Here is a 15,363-nt window from a genome sequence, read left to right as displayed (position 1 = left end):
TACAGAAAAAGCACTTTCTCTGCTCTACCACAGTAAGCAAAGCACTTCATCAATTTTGCCATATATCATTGAAAATTACTACCACAGAACAGATAGGAAAATCAGTTAATGTTTTTGTATGACAACCATAGTCGGCTAAAAAGATCTGTTCTGACTAAAGCAGCCAGCCCTTCCAGATTTCTCTTACCGGTCCCATCGTTTGAGTCAAGCTTGACAGTGAAAATGGAAGAGAGTAGTAAATTAATTAATTAGAGGGATGATTCAGCCAGAAATCAGCTTAAATAAATATTATTAAGAATATCACTGCAATTATGAGTTATTTTAACAATCTTGTACCACCTCTCAAAACTTCTTCTAAATTAAGCTAAATTTCTGAAAACTCTCACTTGATACTTATCATGCTAATGCTGAACACACTGTGATTTAGTGTATTCTCAAGAAATGTTTCTTGCAAAAGAGAAGTTCCTAATACACCTGGGAATCCAGGTTACAAGATATTTTGATGCTGGCAAACCAAATTCACTTTTGACAAAGACAAGCTGTCACAGTGAAATGGAAGTCCTCTGAATCACACAAAGGTATTTCAACCACAGCATTGCTACAGAAATTCTGAAATAGCAGTAAGTAAATCATACACTGCACAGCTGCTCTATTGTATGACCAGGATAAAGAAGAGATCCAGAACAACACTGTGCTAAAGGACAGCCTCCCATTTCCACAGATCACTTTGATAGGTACACTGAATTTCACATAGCTTTCTAGAACTCATGCTTCCCTGTACACTTCAGAGCACTGTTGAAAGTAAGACATCTAGAATCAGGCTAAGTTAAAAGTTCTAGAGCTGCATCTTATCAGGAATCCTAAAGAATCACAGACATGCCTGTCAGTCATGTATACTCTGGACTCCTCTCTGCTGTGTAGAATTTAATTGTTAATTCATTATCATGCTCCTTCCTCACATTAAAGTTATTTCATAAACAATTCAAAGCTGGCAGGAGCAGATATCACTGAAAGCAAGAAGCTGTCCTACCCCTTCTCAGCCTGGCTTCTGAACCTTTTCCCACCTCTCTTCCCTCCCTCTTTGTGCCAGCATGACACTTCATCCTGTTACAAAATGAATCAGATCAGTCATTCCCAATTTAATTCAGATCAGTTTCCTGATCCAATACGTAATGGAGCTGAACAAATACTCCTGCCAGGACATGGAAAGGGCACTGCTGAGCTGTAGAAAAAAAGAGCAGGGAATTAGAATAAGACTGATTATTTCATCAGCACTTCCAAATTATATCAACTTAAAATCTACCTTGAAACAGTAGTCTGGAACATGTTCTTCAGAGAGGTTGTGGAACCTCCATCCTTAGAGGTATTCAACACTAAAGTGGAAATGGCCTTGAGCAGTTTCATCCACCTTTAAAGTCATCTCTGATCTGAGCAAGGGGGTGAACCAGAATCCTGTGATTCTAACTTGTCTGTCCTGCTCAGGTTGTAACGCTCACCGCCACAGCCTTCAGCAGGGTGACAATGACTCCTCCCAGGAGAGATAAACTTATGAAAGGTTAGTATGTCTCACTACCTGAACTCTCACTAATTGTTAACTGCAGATGATTTAGAGGTTATTTGTTAATAAGCTGCAAAAGGGGACTAGAAAAAGCAAAACATGAGCTGAAAAGCATATGAATTCTTGGAGAATCTTTTAACCACTGTTCAATCCAAAACCCTTTTGTTCATTAACTTCTGCACAAGACAATGTAGTCATATCTCCTAGAGGAGGTTTGCTATCATAATATAAGTTGTTACCTCACCTATACCTTTCTGGTTTTGAGCTCAGGTGCACAAGTCTGACAGGGAACTATCAGTGTTGATACTCCAGTGATGTTTGTGAAAATACAAGGTTTTACTGAAAGCTCATGACCTACCATTGTTGCAATTTACTGAGTGAAATAAATCTAATGAAAAAAAAAAAATAAAGTGTGTTTGTCTAACAGATTGGGTCAGACTAGATGATCTTCAGAGCTACCTTGCAACCCCAGCCACTCTGTGAGTTTCTGTGATACATTAAATTACCAAACAAACATTAAAAAGCCATGCTCATTTTATTATTTATTGTAAAAAATTACTTCAATTATTTGAATGATTTTTATCTATTTATAAGTATCAATATATTGTTTATGCAGGAGGAAAACCTGTGATCCCTAGTTAACATACCAACTTAGAAACCAGAAACAACTTATAATAGGTAATACACACAGCAAATCAGAGCTGGAGGCAATCAATCAGTAAATCATGCATTTATGAAATAACCAGTCTTCCTGATTTTCCTTTCCGCCTCTTCCCTTAACTCCCCTGAGCAGCACTGTGAAATATGTTTCCAAAGGGACACTCCCATGCCCAAACCATTCTCAAAAATGTTTCTCTGCTTGATAACCTTTTAACTCTGGCCTACACATAACTCCTCCCAATACAAACATTTTGAAAGAAGAGTCTTTTGTGATTTTGAAGTTTTCATGGTCAGTACATTAAATCAGTGGAGAGGGTGAAATGTCACCTATGAGTTTGATGCTGCCTGATACTGTTGGCTTCATACCCACTGGACCACAGACACCATTCTGGCCAAGGCAGGGTGCCATTGCCTATAGCTCTATATTAATTTTTATCCTGGTTTCATATGAACCAAATCATAGGCCAGCCATGGAGGGCAGGCCATTAGTAGCCCCAAATCAGTTGGGACTTTACGTCAGGGTAGCTGACCCAAGCTGACTGACAGGTGTGTCACACATCATTTATGTCACACTCTTTATGAAAGGAGGAAGTTTGCTGAGAAGGGGGAGATCCCCTTCCTGGGCCTACTTTGTCTGGGTCTCCTCCTGCTGCTCCTAAGGACTAGGCAGAGTGTAAACTTGCATACTTTATCTTGGCATTTGCATTGGTTTTGTAATTTCATTAAATTTGTTTTAATTTTCATCTATAAGGTTCTTCTTTTCCTGCTCTCCTGTCTGGCTGGGAAGGGGACACTGGGTGATAGTGCAACTGCTACAATTCAGCCCCATCTGAAGGTTAAATGGACACACTTTATCTAGCTTTTAATTTTTTAAGACACTTCACAAGCAATCCCTTCCTTCTGTACATTGACTTCTTCACAGACTGAACATACCAGGAATTGCACATAGCCTCAATTTGTGAGCAGGAAAAGGACAGCTCTCTGAATTGAGGAAAAAAACAAACAAACATTCCCTAGAGTATCTAATTTCTCTGTCCTGCTTTTCCTAGATTTTGTCCGTGGTTTGTCCTTCCCTTACGCTGCATCTGCCCTCTACTGGCACATCACTGTAAACAAGTTTGCCAACAGATGGGTAATTGCAGGCCTTTTCATGTAAGGACCTGTACCTACCTCCAGCGTCACCCCTACCTGTTTCTTAGACCCACCCACACTAGCTGAGCCATGACATTGATATAGAAGCTTTCAAAGACTATGACTTGTCAGATATGCAAACCAAACTTTGGGGATAAACTTCTGTAATCCATAGGTACATAAACTTTATAAACAGAAGTTCCCCTAACAGAAGTTATCCTAGAGAAGAGAAGGCTGATGGGACACCTTACTAATGCCTATAAGTATCTAAAGGGTGGGTGCAAAGAGGATGGAGCCAGACTCTTTTCAGTAGTTCCCAGTGACAGGACGAGGGGCAATGGGCACAGGCTGGAACATAGGAAGTTCCATTTAAATATGTGAAAAAACTTCTTTACTATGAGGATGACAGAGCACTGGAACAGGCTGCCCAGGGGGGTAGTGGACTCCCCTTCTCTGGCGATGTTCAAGACCTGCCTGGATGCAGACCCAAGAAATGTACTCTAGGGGATTCAGCTTTAGCAGGGGAGTTGGACAAGATGATCTCTAGAGGTCCCTTCCAACTCTGACAACTCCATGAATCTGTGAAGTAAACACATTTTCTCTTCTACTTCCCTTATCTTCCTAGATTTCAACAGTCATGACAGAGTTTATCACTTCTTAAAGCAACCTCCTTGACAAATGACAAGTTCCATTGATCAAATACTGGGAGATACTACGAACTTTCAGTGATTACAGGAACACTTTTTCATAAGCAACCAATTTTTATTTCCTGTTTTTGTCTGGCGCCCCTACACCTCCGTCCCCCAAGACAGATACTAAGCAAAAAAAATGACATGGTGCTTCCCCTCAAAAAAATCACACACACCTGAAGAAATTATACTCTAAGAAAAAATGTTAATCAACTTTAAATATAGGTATCTTGGTCTATGTTACATTATTACCTATGCTTTTCCTAGCACTCTTTGCAAAAACAAACTTTGTCACCTTATTATTGTCTCAGCTTGGGGCTAAGTGGTAATGACTCCTAAGGTTATGAGTATGACATGTTGACTTCAAGGTCTGAGTTTTGAGGGACTGTATAACATGTTATCTTCTTGTTAGCACTTTTTTCATCAATGCCAATCTTCTAGAAATACATGAGCATTCCTGTATTTTAAGTCAGATGTAAACCAGTCGGTCCTTAACTCAGTGTCTTGTTTGTATCTTATGAAGAACAGCAGAAATAAAATTTTGTTTCTTGAACAATTATCTGTCCTCATAGCAGGAGCCTGAGTATTTGTTTTCTTCTAATTCTTTTCTCCATGCAAAAATACTCATCACTTTCTGAATGTGGACACTGTAGATTTCCTTTGCTCATATGTATCCATTTATTACTTACTCAGTTTTGTTTGATCTACCTCTGAACTGATTAACTGTGCTTTTATTTACAAGAAAATTCAGGTATGTTCCGCACATTTGCTGAAATGTGGTTTCAATCCCAACCTTGCATATGACATCTGTTATTGTTCACAAATACTTTCCAAAAGTGCACAGGATCTGTTTAATGTATTTTACAGATACCTTAAGTAGGCATTTTCACTACTTTGAAACTCTATCCTCAGCATTACACCTGCCAACCATTCTCTTTCTTGTTGCTCTAAGTCAGTTCTATTTCACCTTGAGTTAGTGTATTATCAGTTTGAGGGTAGGCTGAAACTGAGTAATCACATTCTGCAGGAAACACTTTCTTTCTCATGGTGTGTTAACTATCAGCCATTAACAACTTTATCCTCAACATTTTACTTCTCAAAGAATTAGACCATGTAATTACTATTATTATAACTATTGGTGAAATTACAGCTATTGGAAGGCATATTGACTGGTACAACGGACACCATGAAAGAAAAACATATTCATTTGTTCCGCTGGTCAGGGCTTTCTCAAGCAATACACACCTGGAGTTTTTCCTCAGGTTTTTTGCTAAACAGTAACAATTTAATCGATTTCCTTAGCAGAATGCATAAAATCAAGAATAAAAGACCAAAAAAAAAAATTAGTAACAGTGGCAGAGCACACTTTTTTTTGTGGGTAAACATTCACAACTTTATCACACTCTCTTCCTCTCTAATTTCTGCATTCACTGTTGACAGGATTTAACTATATGTGTTTTCCATTAGCTGGATCTCCAAGGTTGTGTGGTTTAAGCCATAATTGTGCTTACACAAACCACAACTAGATTTAAAAACTAAAAACAGATTCTACGACTGTGTTTTCTTGAATGTAATCAGTCTATTGGATTCTTAAGAGCTCAAAGCCAAGATATGGCAACATTTAAAACAAAACACATTATTTCAAATATTCTAGATAAAACACTTCATCCAGTGAACATCACCTCTGCTTTATCCATGACTAAAAAGTTGACATTTATAATCTTCTGTTTCAAGGCTGATGAACAGAATAGAATAGATGGGTCTCCTTGATAGACCACCATTGCCAAAACTCCACATAAAATAGCCTCTTTGTATTGTGTTAACTTGCTTCGTCTAAAGAGGCACCATCAAAAAGAAAGTGTATTAAAAGATGAAGCAACTCCCACATAGCATGAAAAGTCTGGCTGCAAATTCAGAAAACAACTGGTAGCCACTTTATAAGCATTTGAAAGCAGCCTTCACCCCATGTGCTTGGGTCATGGCAGGAAATACACTGAACGGAGTAATTAGAAGAACATAAGAAGACAAGGCAATGAGGGTAGATGAAAATCATTCCACCCTCTTTCTGAGGTTAGGTAAGTGAATGTCACCAATGCTGTAGCTTAACTTTTAAAATAAAGTAGTGCCAATTCTAATGAAACCATCCCAGATACATTTAGAATCCCCATCACAATCCTATTCCCAGGAGGGTTTCTCAGTAGTTACTTCAAAGAGGACTCTGAAACTGTAACTTCCCAAGCGTGTAAAATTTAAACATTTCTGAAAACCTGCAGAATGCCAAAGTTGTTTGTCCAACAATAATTTGACATCTCTGCACAGGCACATTATAAACACATAGTGTAGCAGCTTTGTCACAGACTACCTATCAGACTGCTTACCCAGAGTTTCAAGCACCTGCTGTTTTGTCTTGGCATATTTACCTGCCAAAATTAGGTACATTTAAAAAAGACTGAAACATGCCAGTGGAGGATTGCCTAGCCAAACTCATAAAGATTCACACATCATTCATACACAATTAAACCCATTACGGACTTAAATGTATGCTGATACTTTCCTGTTCAAAGTCTTAAAATAAACATTCTTGATAGTTATGTAAATAAAATCTGTGTGATTCAGTCAACTTTTTTCTCCTGAACCCTTCAAAAGCCTCAATTAACTCTAAAGAAATACTTGTAAGTAACATCTTGTTATTTTTAAAAGCCTAAATGTGCACTGTGATAAAACAAAATCAAATAAAAATTCATTTCACCATCAGCAGGAGAAACAAAGAACATGGATAAGCTTAGAGTGCAGTTCACAAAAGCAGGAAAAGGGAATTAGCCACATCACTGATCTCATTCATGGGTTATGCAAAACGTGACAGACAGATCCCCCTACTCCATGAAGTTTGAGTCTTTTCCATATTCTAACAGGACTTGAAAGAAATTTTCTTCCACTCCTTCTTTGTATTTCACCCCAAATTTGTTTTAAACTGTTGTTGGCTTATCATAAAAGACACTACATACCCCACACATTTCTGGATTTGTTTTTTGGACTTAATATTTCATTCTAGTTTATGTCCATAATGAAAATGAGACATTTTATTTTCTTCCTTTTTATAAATTACAGAAAACAGATAAGAGCAGTAAACTAGAAAAAAAAGAAAATCACAAAATTGACTTTGCTACTGTGAGTCATAACAGAACAACTATTCAAAAGGCTATCTGACTGCATATAGATTTCATACAAACTATTCACAGCTTCTTACCTTTTTCCTACTAACCTAATTTTCACTAGTTAATTTCCCATAGCCACATATACCACATAGCCCTATTCTGACTTCTTTGGCTTTCTACAAGTCTTTACCTGGCTACTGTTGTTGTGTGTAGCATAGACACTATAGCACAACAAAACTATCAGTTACATAGAGGCACTGACGTGACAAACTCCTTCATAAGAAAGAGCCTGAAAATCAAAGAAAGCTTTTCCTTTACAGTAACTGAGCTTTGGCCCACTCCCTAGTGTCTCCCAATGGCAAAGTAGAATTCACTAGCTTAAACCATAAACCAACAGTTCTGAGGACAGATCTTTTTTATAATAAATTGAGTACCAGTGCTGCATTTGGTGGTAGAGCTTACAGACTGATACTACCTAAAAAATTAACTGACTTGAGTATTTTAGAAGTCACTAGTTAAACACATTGACTAGTTTGAGATGTTCCTGTGTCACTGGTGTTACTTCTTACAACTGCGTCATGTTCTCTTAGCAGTGTTGCTGGACTGTGTTAAGACAGGTTTTTTGAGTCTGATTTTGAAATGTTACTGGAAAGAACTCATTATTCACCCAGGGAGGAAGAAGCTTCATAATGCTTTTATCAGAGATGCACTGGCAACTAGAATTAAACAGCTGTAATTGACTGGAGGAACTAGTGACAATGACAGTAACAATTGCGCTCCATACTAGTGTATGTTTTGTGATAATTCATGTTAAAAAACAACCACAGTCCCAAAACAAGGCTACAGCATATGGACATATCCCCATTTACTATCAGAGAAGGACTGGGGCAAAGGGGAAGCGAAGGTGTTAAACAACTACTTTATGCAGATATGATGCTTCTTAAAATCATTATCCTTGACTTTGAAATACATCTGTTTTGCCTAAAATAATTGGGTGCTACAAGAAAAAGTAATCACAAAAGCCACTCAGTTGCCTACAGAAAAAATATTATATTTGAGGAAGAAAATAGAAGATAAACCAGGACAACCTAAGTTTAGCAAGCTAGATTTAACAAACAAGCACTCTGTAAATCCATCATCATGGTTCCTCCTGTGGTTGTTACTCAGCCTACACTTTCAGTGTCACCCATGACACATTATGCAAACACATGATTATTTAAAGTCAGAGTCTAACACCATCCTGCATCATTTACAATCTCACATTGGAGTTTCTTCCAAATCAGCCTGCAGGGGTCAGAAAAGTTTCCATTAAAAAGATTTTAAAATAAGAATAGAAGGAGGCACTCTAACTGCCAGAACATAAAACAGGCCATGGAAATCCAGTTCCAGCTTTGACATTAAAAATTAATGGGAGAAAGCTGCTGCTGTAGAAAAAAAAAACAACACACTACACACTAAGAAAAACCCTAAGTCTTGAATCTCAAAGTACTTTGGTTGCCACTCAAAACCAAAGCAAAACCCAGAATATTCCAAACTTCAGTTTAACTTTATTCTTCTCACATTAGCAAGGCAGCTGTCATAACATAAGCCATTGAAGAAAGATGTCTTCAGAAAAGAAATGGAGAAGAAAAGGTTAAAAAATCATCCTTTCATGGCTCTATTTGATTGACTTGATTTGTGAGTTTTGCACTTCACCACTCACTCTCAAAAGGTTTGTGGAAGTCAAATTCCAAACAAAGCACAATACATGAAGCATTAGAGAAATTGCCTTTTCATTTGTTGAAAGGTAAAATGCATCAATTATTTACATGAACCTGCTTTTCTTATTTTGTTCTATGATTTCTAGAGACAGCAAGCAGCTTAAAGCTGTATGTTATCAGATTCTTTAACTGGAACAACTGTAATACTCAACTGGAGCAGAGGGGAAATAAATAATCATGCAGTTAATTCAACAGGGTTAGTTGAAAATAGTTTTTGGTAGTTTAACAAAATAAACACACAGGTGTACCTGGACTAAACAGCTCAGCCAGTCTAAAGGTCACTTCTTTCCCACTGTTACCATCCTGCTTTACCTCCACTCTAATCCTATCCATCCAACATACACTTTTTTCTGGGCTAATTTTTTGTCAGTTTAGTGAGCTAAATTAGTCAGCCCAGGAATCACTCCAGTGCAATGGAAATAGCAGGCATGTATTGCCCAGAGTGGGACTCTACCTTTCACTGGCAACTATATTTTAGACCATTCTACCTCATCTCATAGAACTTTTTTCATAACCGCCCTATTCCTTCTAAACTGCACAGCTTTCGGTTTCTTGGTTCTGTTAACAGAATCACTTATTCAACTGTCATATTCTCATCCACTGATTTTTGCAATGAAAAAATTGTAAATAAGGATAAATGAAAAGGAGAAAGAATCCTAAGGTCTCTCCCCCCTACAAACAATACAGATTGTGTACATATTTTTAAAAAAACACAAAACTTTTTCATTTTTTGTGTTGTATTTTGATTTTTGCAGTATTAAACTCCCTGATCCTTTTTCAAATCAAACTCAGTAAAAAGTGTGTGCACGTGATATTAATGCTGCATAATTATGTAAATGCAGAAATCAAGACATACTTCTTAAGCTTCCAGAACAGTTTATGTCACTCTGAATACATCCACTTGATCCAATATCAGAAATTTTATGTAAAATATTAAGTTTTCTAAAGGAAAATACTAAAAAAAATTAAAGTTTAATTTAACTACAGCCACCACACTTTACGCCAATACTACAACTATCCAATGTATTTATGTTGCTACAAAGAATTCTGTTTCTCCATATGCAGATTGGAAATATGAGGTATAATAATTTTGGACAGCCTTTTTTAAGAAAATAAGCCTGACTGCCACAACTTTATTCCCTACAGTGGCAATATTTTTTCTAAGAGAACTCTATTGCAGTTGGCTCATCATGGGAGAAATGCTGTGAACAGCTTTGACAGATAGGAGCTTTGCAATGAGAAGGTCACAGGCTTAGTTTAGATCTTCCCTTGTCTGATTAGACAGAGAGTATTTTACCACAACTGGCTCTAGTGACTGGCTGATTTTCATTCCCAAATACCTGTCATCACCGTCACTGATGCATTCAGGAAGAGCAAGACTACAGCCAAACAGCATGATGTGTCGATAGCAGCTGAGACGATTGAGATAACTGAAGAACTTCAGGAACTTTTCCATTTCACTACTTTTGACAAAGGAAAGAACTGAACTTATAGTGGTGTAGTTATATGGCAGGATTTGGCACTGGCTGTTCGTGATATTTATGCAGGCACCTGTGAAATCAAAACAATATATTTAGAACAAAAGTAACTATTTATTAATTGGTTCAAAGCACATATTGAATTGACTAGTCAGTACATATAATACATAAGAAATGCCTGTACCTGACAGGTAAGATGGCATTCCATTATACCATCATAATGCTGTCAAAAAAAATTAGCTAAGTAAAAAGGGAATATAGACAAGCTTGGTAGCTTAGTTCAGAAAACCAAATAAACCCTCTGATATTTTCACAATCCTCTGACCCTCTACAAAACTGAAGTAGAACTAACATACCATAAGAATAGCCTGGGTACAGCCAACTTTGGCTGAAACTAAGTATGGAAGTCATACAAAAATATTAAGGCTAATAGGGTTACGAAGCTGCTCTGGTTTTGGTCTTTCCATGAAGCTTTTCTTTTTTACTAACATTCTATTTGCAGCTGGCTTTCCTGCTCAAATCATCAATGTGCTTACCTGTTTCGTCCAAGGTGATGGTTTTACCTGCACAGTCTTTCTTCTCTATCCTACCAACATATAATTAATCTGATTTTACAGGTTGAATGCTTATCCTAAACTGCTGTCCCACTCTCAGCCTAGCAGAGCAACCTTTCTCATGCCAACACACGCAGCAGGCTCTGTCAGCTATGCATGATGAGCAAGTTAACTTACTACATGAAGTTCTTAAGAGCAAGTTTCAAAGGCCATACACCAAGTTTAGAATTTCCATCAAGAATCAATTATTAACATTGAACATTTATAGCTCCTCCCCACCTTGATGAAGGCCTTTCTAGGCCTTCTAGTCAGACGCTGGCAGGATTTTTTTCACACTTAGAGCATATCCACATTGTACAATAAGCAGAGACCTCAGCCCATTCACAAGACCAGACTGCCACTAGTCATGCTGTAAATAAATCAAACTCATGTTAAATGACCATTCCAACTCTAGTCTTCTGAACAGGGAAAAACTGGGGAGGTTTAGATAGGAAAAATGTCTTTACTACTGAAAGCACTGTCAGGCACTAGAACAGGCTGCCCAGGGAAGTGGTTGAGTCACCGTCCCTGAAGAGATTTAAAAGATGTTTAGATGTGGTGCTAAGGGACATGGTTTTGTGGTGGGCTTGACAGTGCTGGGTTAATGGTAGGACCTGGTGATATTAAAGGTCTTCTCCAACCAAAGCAATGCTACGATTCTTGAGCCCATTCAACCCTCCTGTTCTCATTATCTGAGATAGCACCAAATGGGATAGAACCCCATCAGCTATTTTGGGATTGGTTTCTTAAAAAAATCGAGTGGGTCATTTGCATCCGACCTCCAGACTTAATAAAATCTGGGGATGTAAAGCACACAGAATGCAGCTGTAAGGGTTCAGCAAGTCTGTCTCTTTGCCAACTTTCAGTCCTGGCACAGTCTTCACTGTCTAAATGCACTAGTGGCAAATTCTGATAGATATGGTCTAATACAACCTCACATAAGAGCAGGGAAAGCAAAGTATAATGAAGAAAAATGTCATTAGGGCTTTTTTGACTTGCAATGTCTTTAAATAAATGGACAAAAAAGGTGGGTTTCAAATTTTATCTAGACTTGGTAAAAAGCAATCCTTATTTTTATAATGCCTGGTGAGTATACCCAAAGTTCCTCCCTTTGTCTTCATCTCCAGAAATCTCAACAAAAACTAAGGAATTCAACCTTGCCCCACTGAAGGAACAGCAAGATTCTCCACTCATTCTAATCAAGATAAAACTATGTCCACAAGTCCCCATAAGATTTCCCCCCACTACCATACTGACAACAAGAAATATTAGTAGTTTATACCCATTTTCTGCTACGATATCTTCTCACTCCCACAGTGCAGTGACTAATGGATCTTTTAATCCAGCAATCACATTTTTCCTATAATTCAGGGACAGATTCTCCATTCGGAATTAAAGGTAAATGCTGGCAGATCAGCAAAAGAAGTGGTGAACCTCCAAATTAAGAGAATTTTCAAGATGGCAGAGTGCAGCTTTCAAAAGTGACTATATGAGTTAGTAACACACGTCAGTGATTTTCAGTACAACTTCCTCCCTAACATTATACAAGTATTTTTGAAAAATATCACCAGAACAAGCATCAAATCTAGCTGTTAGGCTGTGAGACCAAAATCTGTTGATACTAAAACAACTTTCTACAGGAAAGGGAAAAAGATAGAGGGAAGGAAATTATTTTCAAAACCATCATTTTCTTTTAAAAGATGCCATCTCTTTAATGACTACTCACATTGTGACTTTTACACAGTATCTTGACCTGCTATAAAAATCTCCCTCCATTTTTTGCATTATATTTGTACTTGAACAAACTCATTGCCATTTCTTTGTACTATCTGTATATTAGTATATTTTCAATAACATTTTTAATGCTCTGAAATCAGAAGAAAACTCAAAGATTCTCTATTCTGATTGTTTGCATAAAATAAGTCCCTCCATTAATTCTTTCATAAAGCCCATCAGCTTGTGGTAGACAGAACACATCTATCAGACAGGCAGGTCTGCTCAGTGCCAAATTGCTCTGTAGGTAAGAAAACAGCAATATAGACACAGCATTCTACAGAAAAAAAAATAATTTAATTTTAAAGGATATTGAAAGTAGGGCAAAAGTTATTTAAAAGAAAAGCAAAAGGCACTGCTTATGTAATGAGCAGGCATTTAAATAAAAAGATTCAAGAGACAACATACAATACGTTTTAGTAGGATAAACTATATATTTTTTTTTCATATAAACAGAAAACCTGAAAAATTACAGATAAAAAATCCTCAACCTATTTACTTTTCTCCAGTAAAGATTCAGCAATTTGGGGGAATACAGTGCACAAACTAGTTTTGCCAATACCTAGTGGGATGAAAAAAAGAACAGTGAATGAAAATAACAACATGTGAAAAAGCTGTTGATCCGAACAGCACGGTTCCCAATTATATAGGTCATTTCTGACATTCATCTAAATTAAGGGTTTTCTGTTTATCACCAGCTATTGCTGGATGGACTGAACTGGTATAAAATGCAATTGCAGTGCAGGTCTACAGTTTCTTCAGATTGCTCCCAGACTGCAGCACCTATGGACTCCATCTGCATAAAGTGATGTGGACTAGAGGACTGAGCTGACTGAAAATAACCACCTACACTCTTTCCCAAAAGACAACTGGAACTGCAGCTAAAGCTGGAGGAATCATTTTAGTTTTAGAACATTCATCCAAACGTGTAATGTTAAGGTCACAATTCCTCACCCAACGGTGGCTGTCACCTCTGGGTATTTTTGAGGCCATGCAATGAACTAGCTCTGGACATTAGCCTGCCTGGAAAAAAACATAAAACAACAGCCTTTGATCTCCTACTACACCTTTTAATTTTTTGGTGAGCACAAGGTGGAGGAGAGAGAGGAAGAAAACCAACTTTTTCACTTGGATGAGATTATTGAGTTGAATAGCTTTTTGACAGCAAAAACATTTGCTCCATCACAGAGAAAGAGCACTTCAGTTCCATTGCAAAAGCTCTACCAACATGGAAAGAAACATTTTTAATCCCAAAATATCTTGAAAATTTCTGGGAATCCCATTAAAAACCACAAAAACAAACACACTCATCCACTCTAACTTAGAAACTTGTCTAACTTGCCTACAGCACCAGTTTGCAGGCTTCTTGATATGGGAACGACCTTCAGCAAGTAAGTTCTTTTCCAATGCCAAGTTGCCATGTTCTTCTGACCTTATGGATCTTGTGACTCTGCTTGATTTCACAACCTTGTATGTGAGACATTTGAAGCTACAGCATGCCTTTTCTACCTACTGTATCCTGTTGCTATTGATTATCCAGATTGTCATGGACTTCTGCTCCAGATGAAGAAGCACAGCATTCTACCTAGCATTAGGTCTTTCCAGCAAAACCTCTTTCCGAAACTCATTAGTGTCTTCAACAATTTTAATACCTCTTTTCATTTACTATGACAACTTGGACCATTTTTCATTTCAAATAGAACAGAAGATGGACAGATTTTCTTGACTTCCCTCCAGCTACGGATTTCTCAAGTACCGTCCACTTGGGACTGAACATCTGATACCACATTTCAGATGTGTTCTCCTTAACTGAGGAAAAGTGCCCTAATAAGTGACTTACTTCAATACATGACACACTTCAATTCATGCCAGGAACTAGGATCTATTCTTTGGCATCTGCCCAATGGGGAAATGTACTATTTTCTCCTCAGTTTAAGTATCAGGAGTTAAATTCAACTATTTCACAACAAAAGCATAGTCTCTGCAATATTTTTCACATGCCAGCTTGAAAACCCTATTTCCACAACTCATGGCAGCCTTTGTTTCCAGACTCAAGGGACAGCTTGGCTGCTGAATGTGTACACCAACTGACTGTTCCCTTCTAAAAACATTCTCAGGCCCTCCCTTGCACTTTTTCCACATTCCTAGAAAAGTTGCATATTTGTTCTCTTCCAGGACACATTACATTGTAATAGAAAACACCAAGCAATCCTTACAGAACAGAATAACGTAGAATAAAAATTCAACAGGAAAAATATAAACATTTCTACAACTAGGAAAAGCACTGGTTGGGTGCTCTTTAACCCCTTGGAGAAGTACATTTAAATGCGGCATAACAATCTTTAGAAATTTAAGAAACTAATTATAAGATAAAAGATTAATAAAATCACAGTAGTGGTGGTGTCATACTCATAAACCTTAACACTAAAAGAAAGTAAGATCTGAAGGAAAAGATATTTTCAATTAGAACATTGATACAACAATGATACAGATAGAATAAAGTCTTTTTAGCATTTCTACCAAATGAAAATTCAGATGATAGATTATAATGGTTTATGAGTGCCTT

At 37.4% G+C, this 15,363-nt stretch overlaps 1 protein-coding gene across 1 annotated transcript in view; it reads right to left on the bottom strand.

Annotated features, from left to right (window-relative positions):
• CORIN (corin, serine peptidase) overlaps nt 1-15,363 on the bottom strand; it is a 112,999-nt gene that overhangs the window by 57,944 nt on the left and 39,692 nt on the right. The window contains exon 4 of the mRNA XM_051617632.1: nt 10,294-10,504. Coding sequence (XP_051473592.1) covers nt 10,294-10,504 — 211 coding nt within the window. The remainder of the gene's footprint in view (nt 1-10,293; nt 10,505-15,363) is intronic.

The sequence above is a fragment of the Apus apus genome, chromosome 4 (assembly GCF_020740795.1).
Source record: "Apus apus isolate bApuApu2 chromosome 4, bApuApu2.pri.cur, whole genome shotgun sequence".
Taxonomy (NCBI): domain Eukaryota; kingdom Metazoa; phylum Chordata; class Aves; order Apodiformes; family Apodidae; genus Apus; species Apus apus.
The sequence above is the reverse complement of the archived record's forward strand: the minus strand, read 5'-3'. Positions and strand labels throughout refer to the sequence as shown.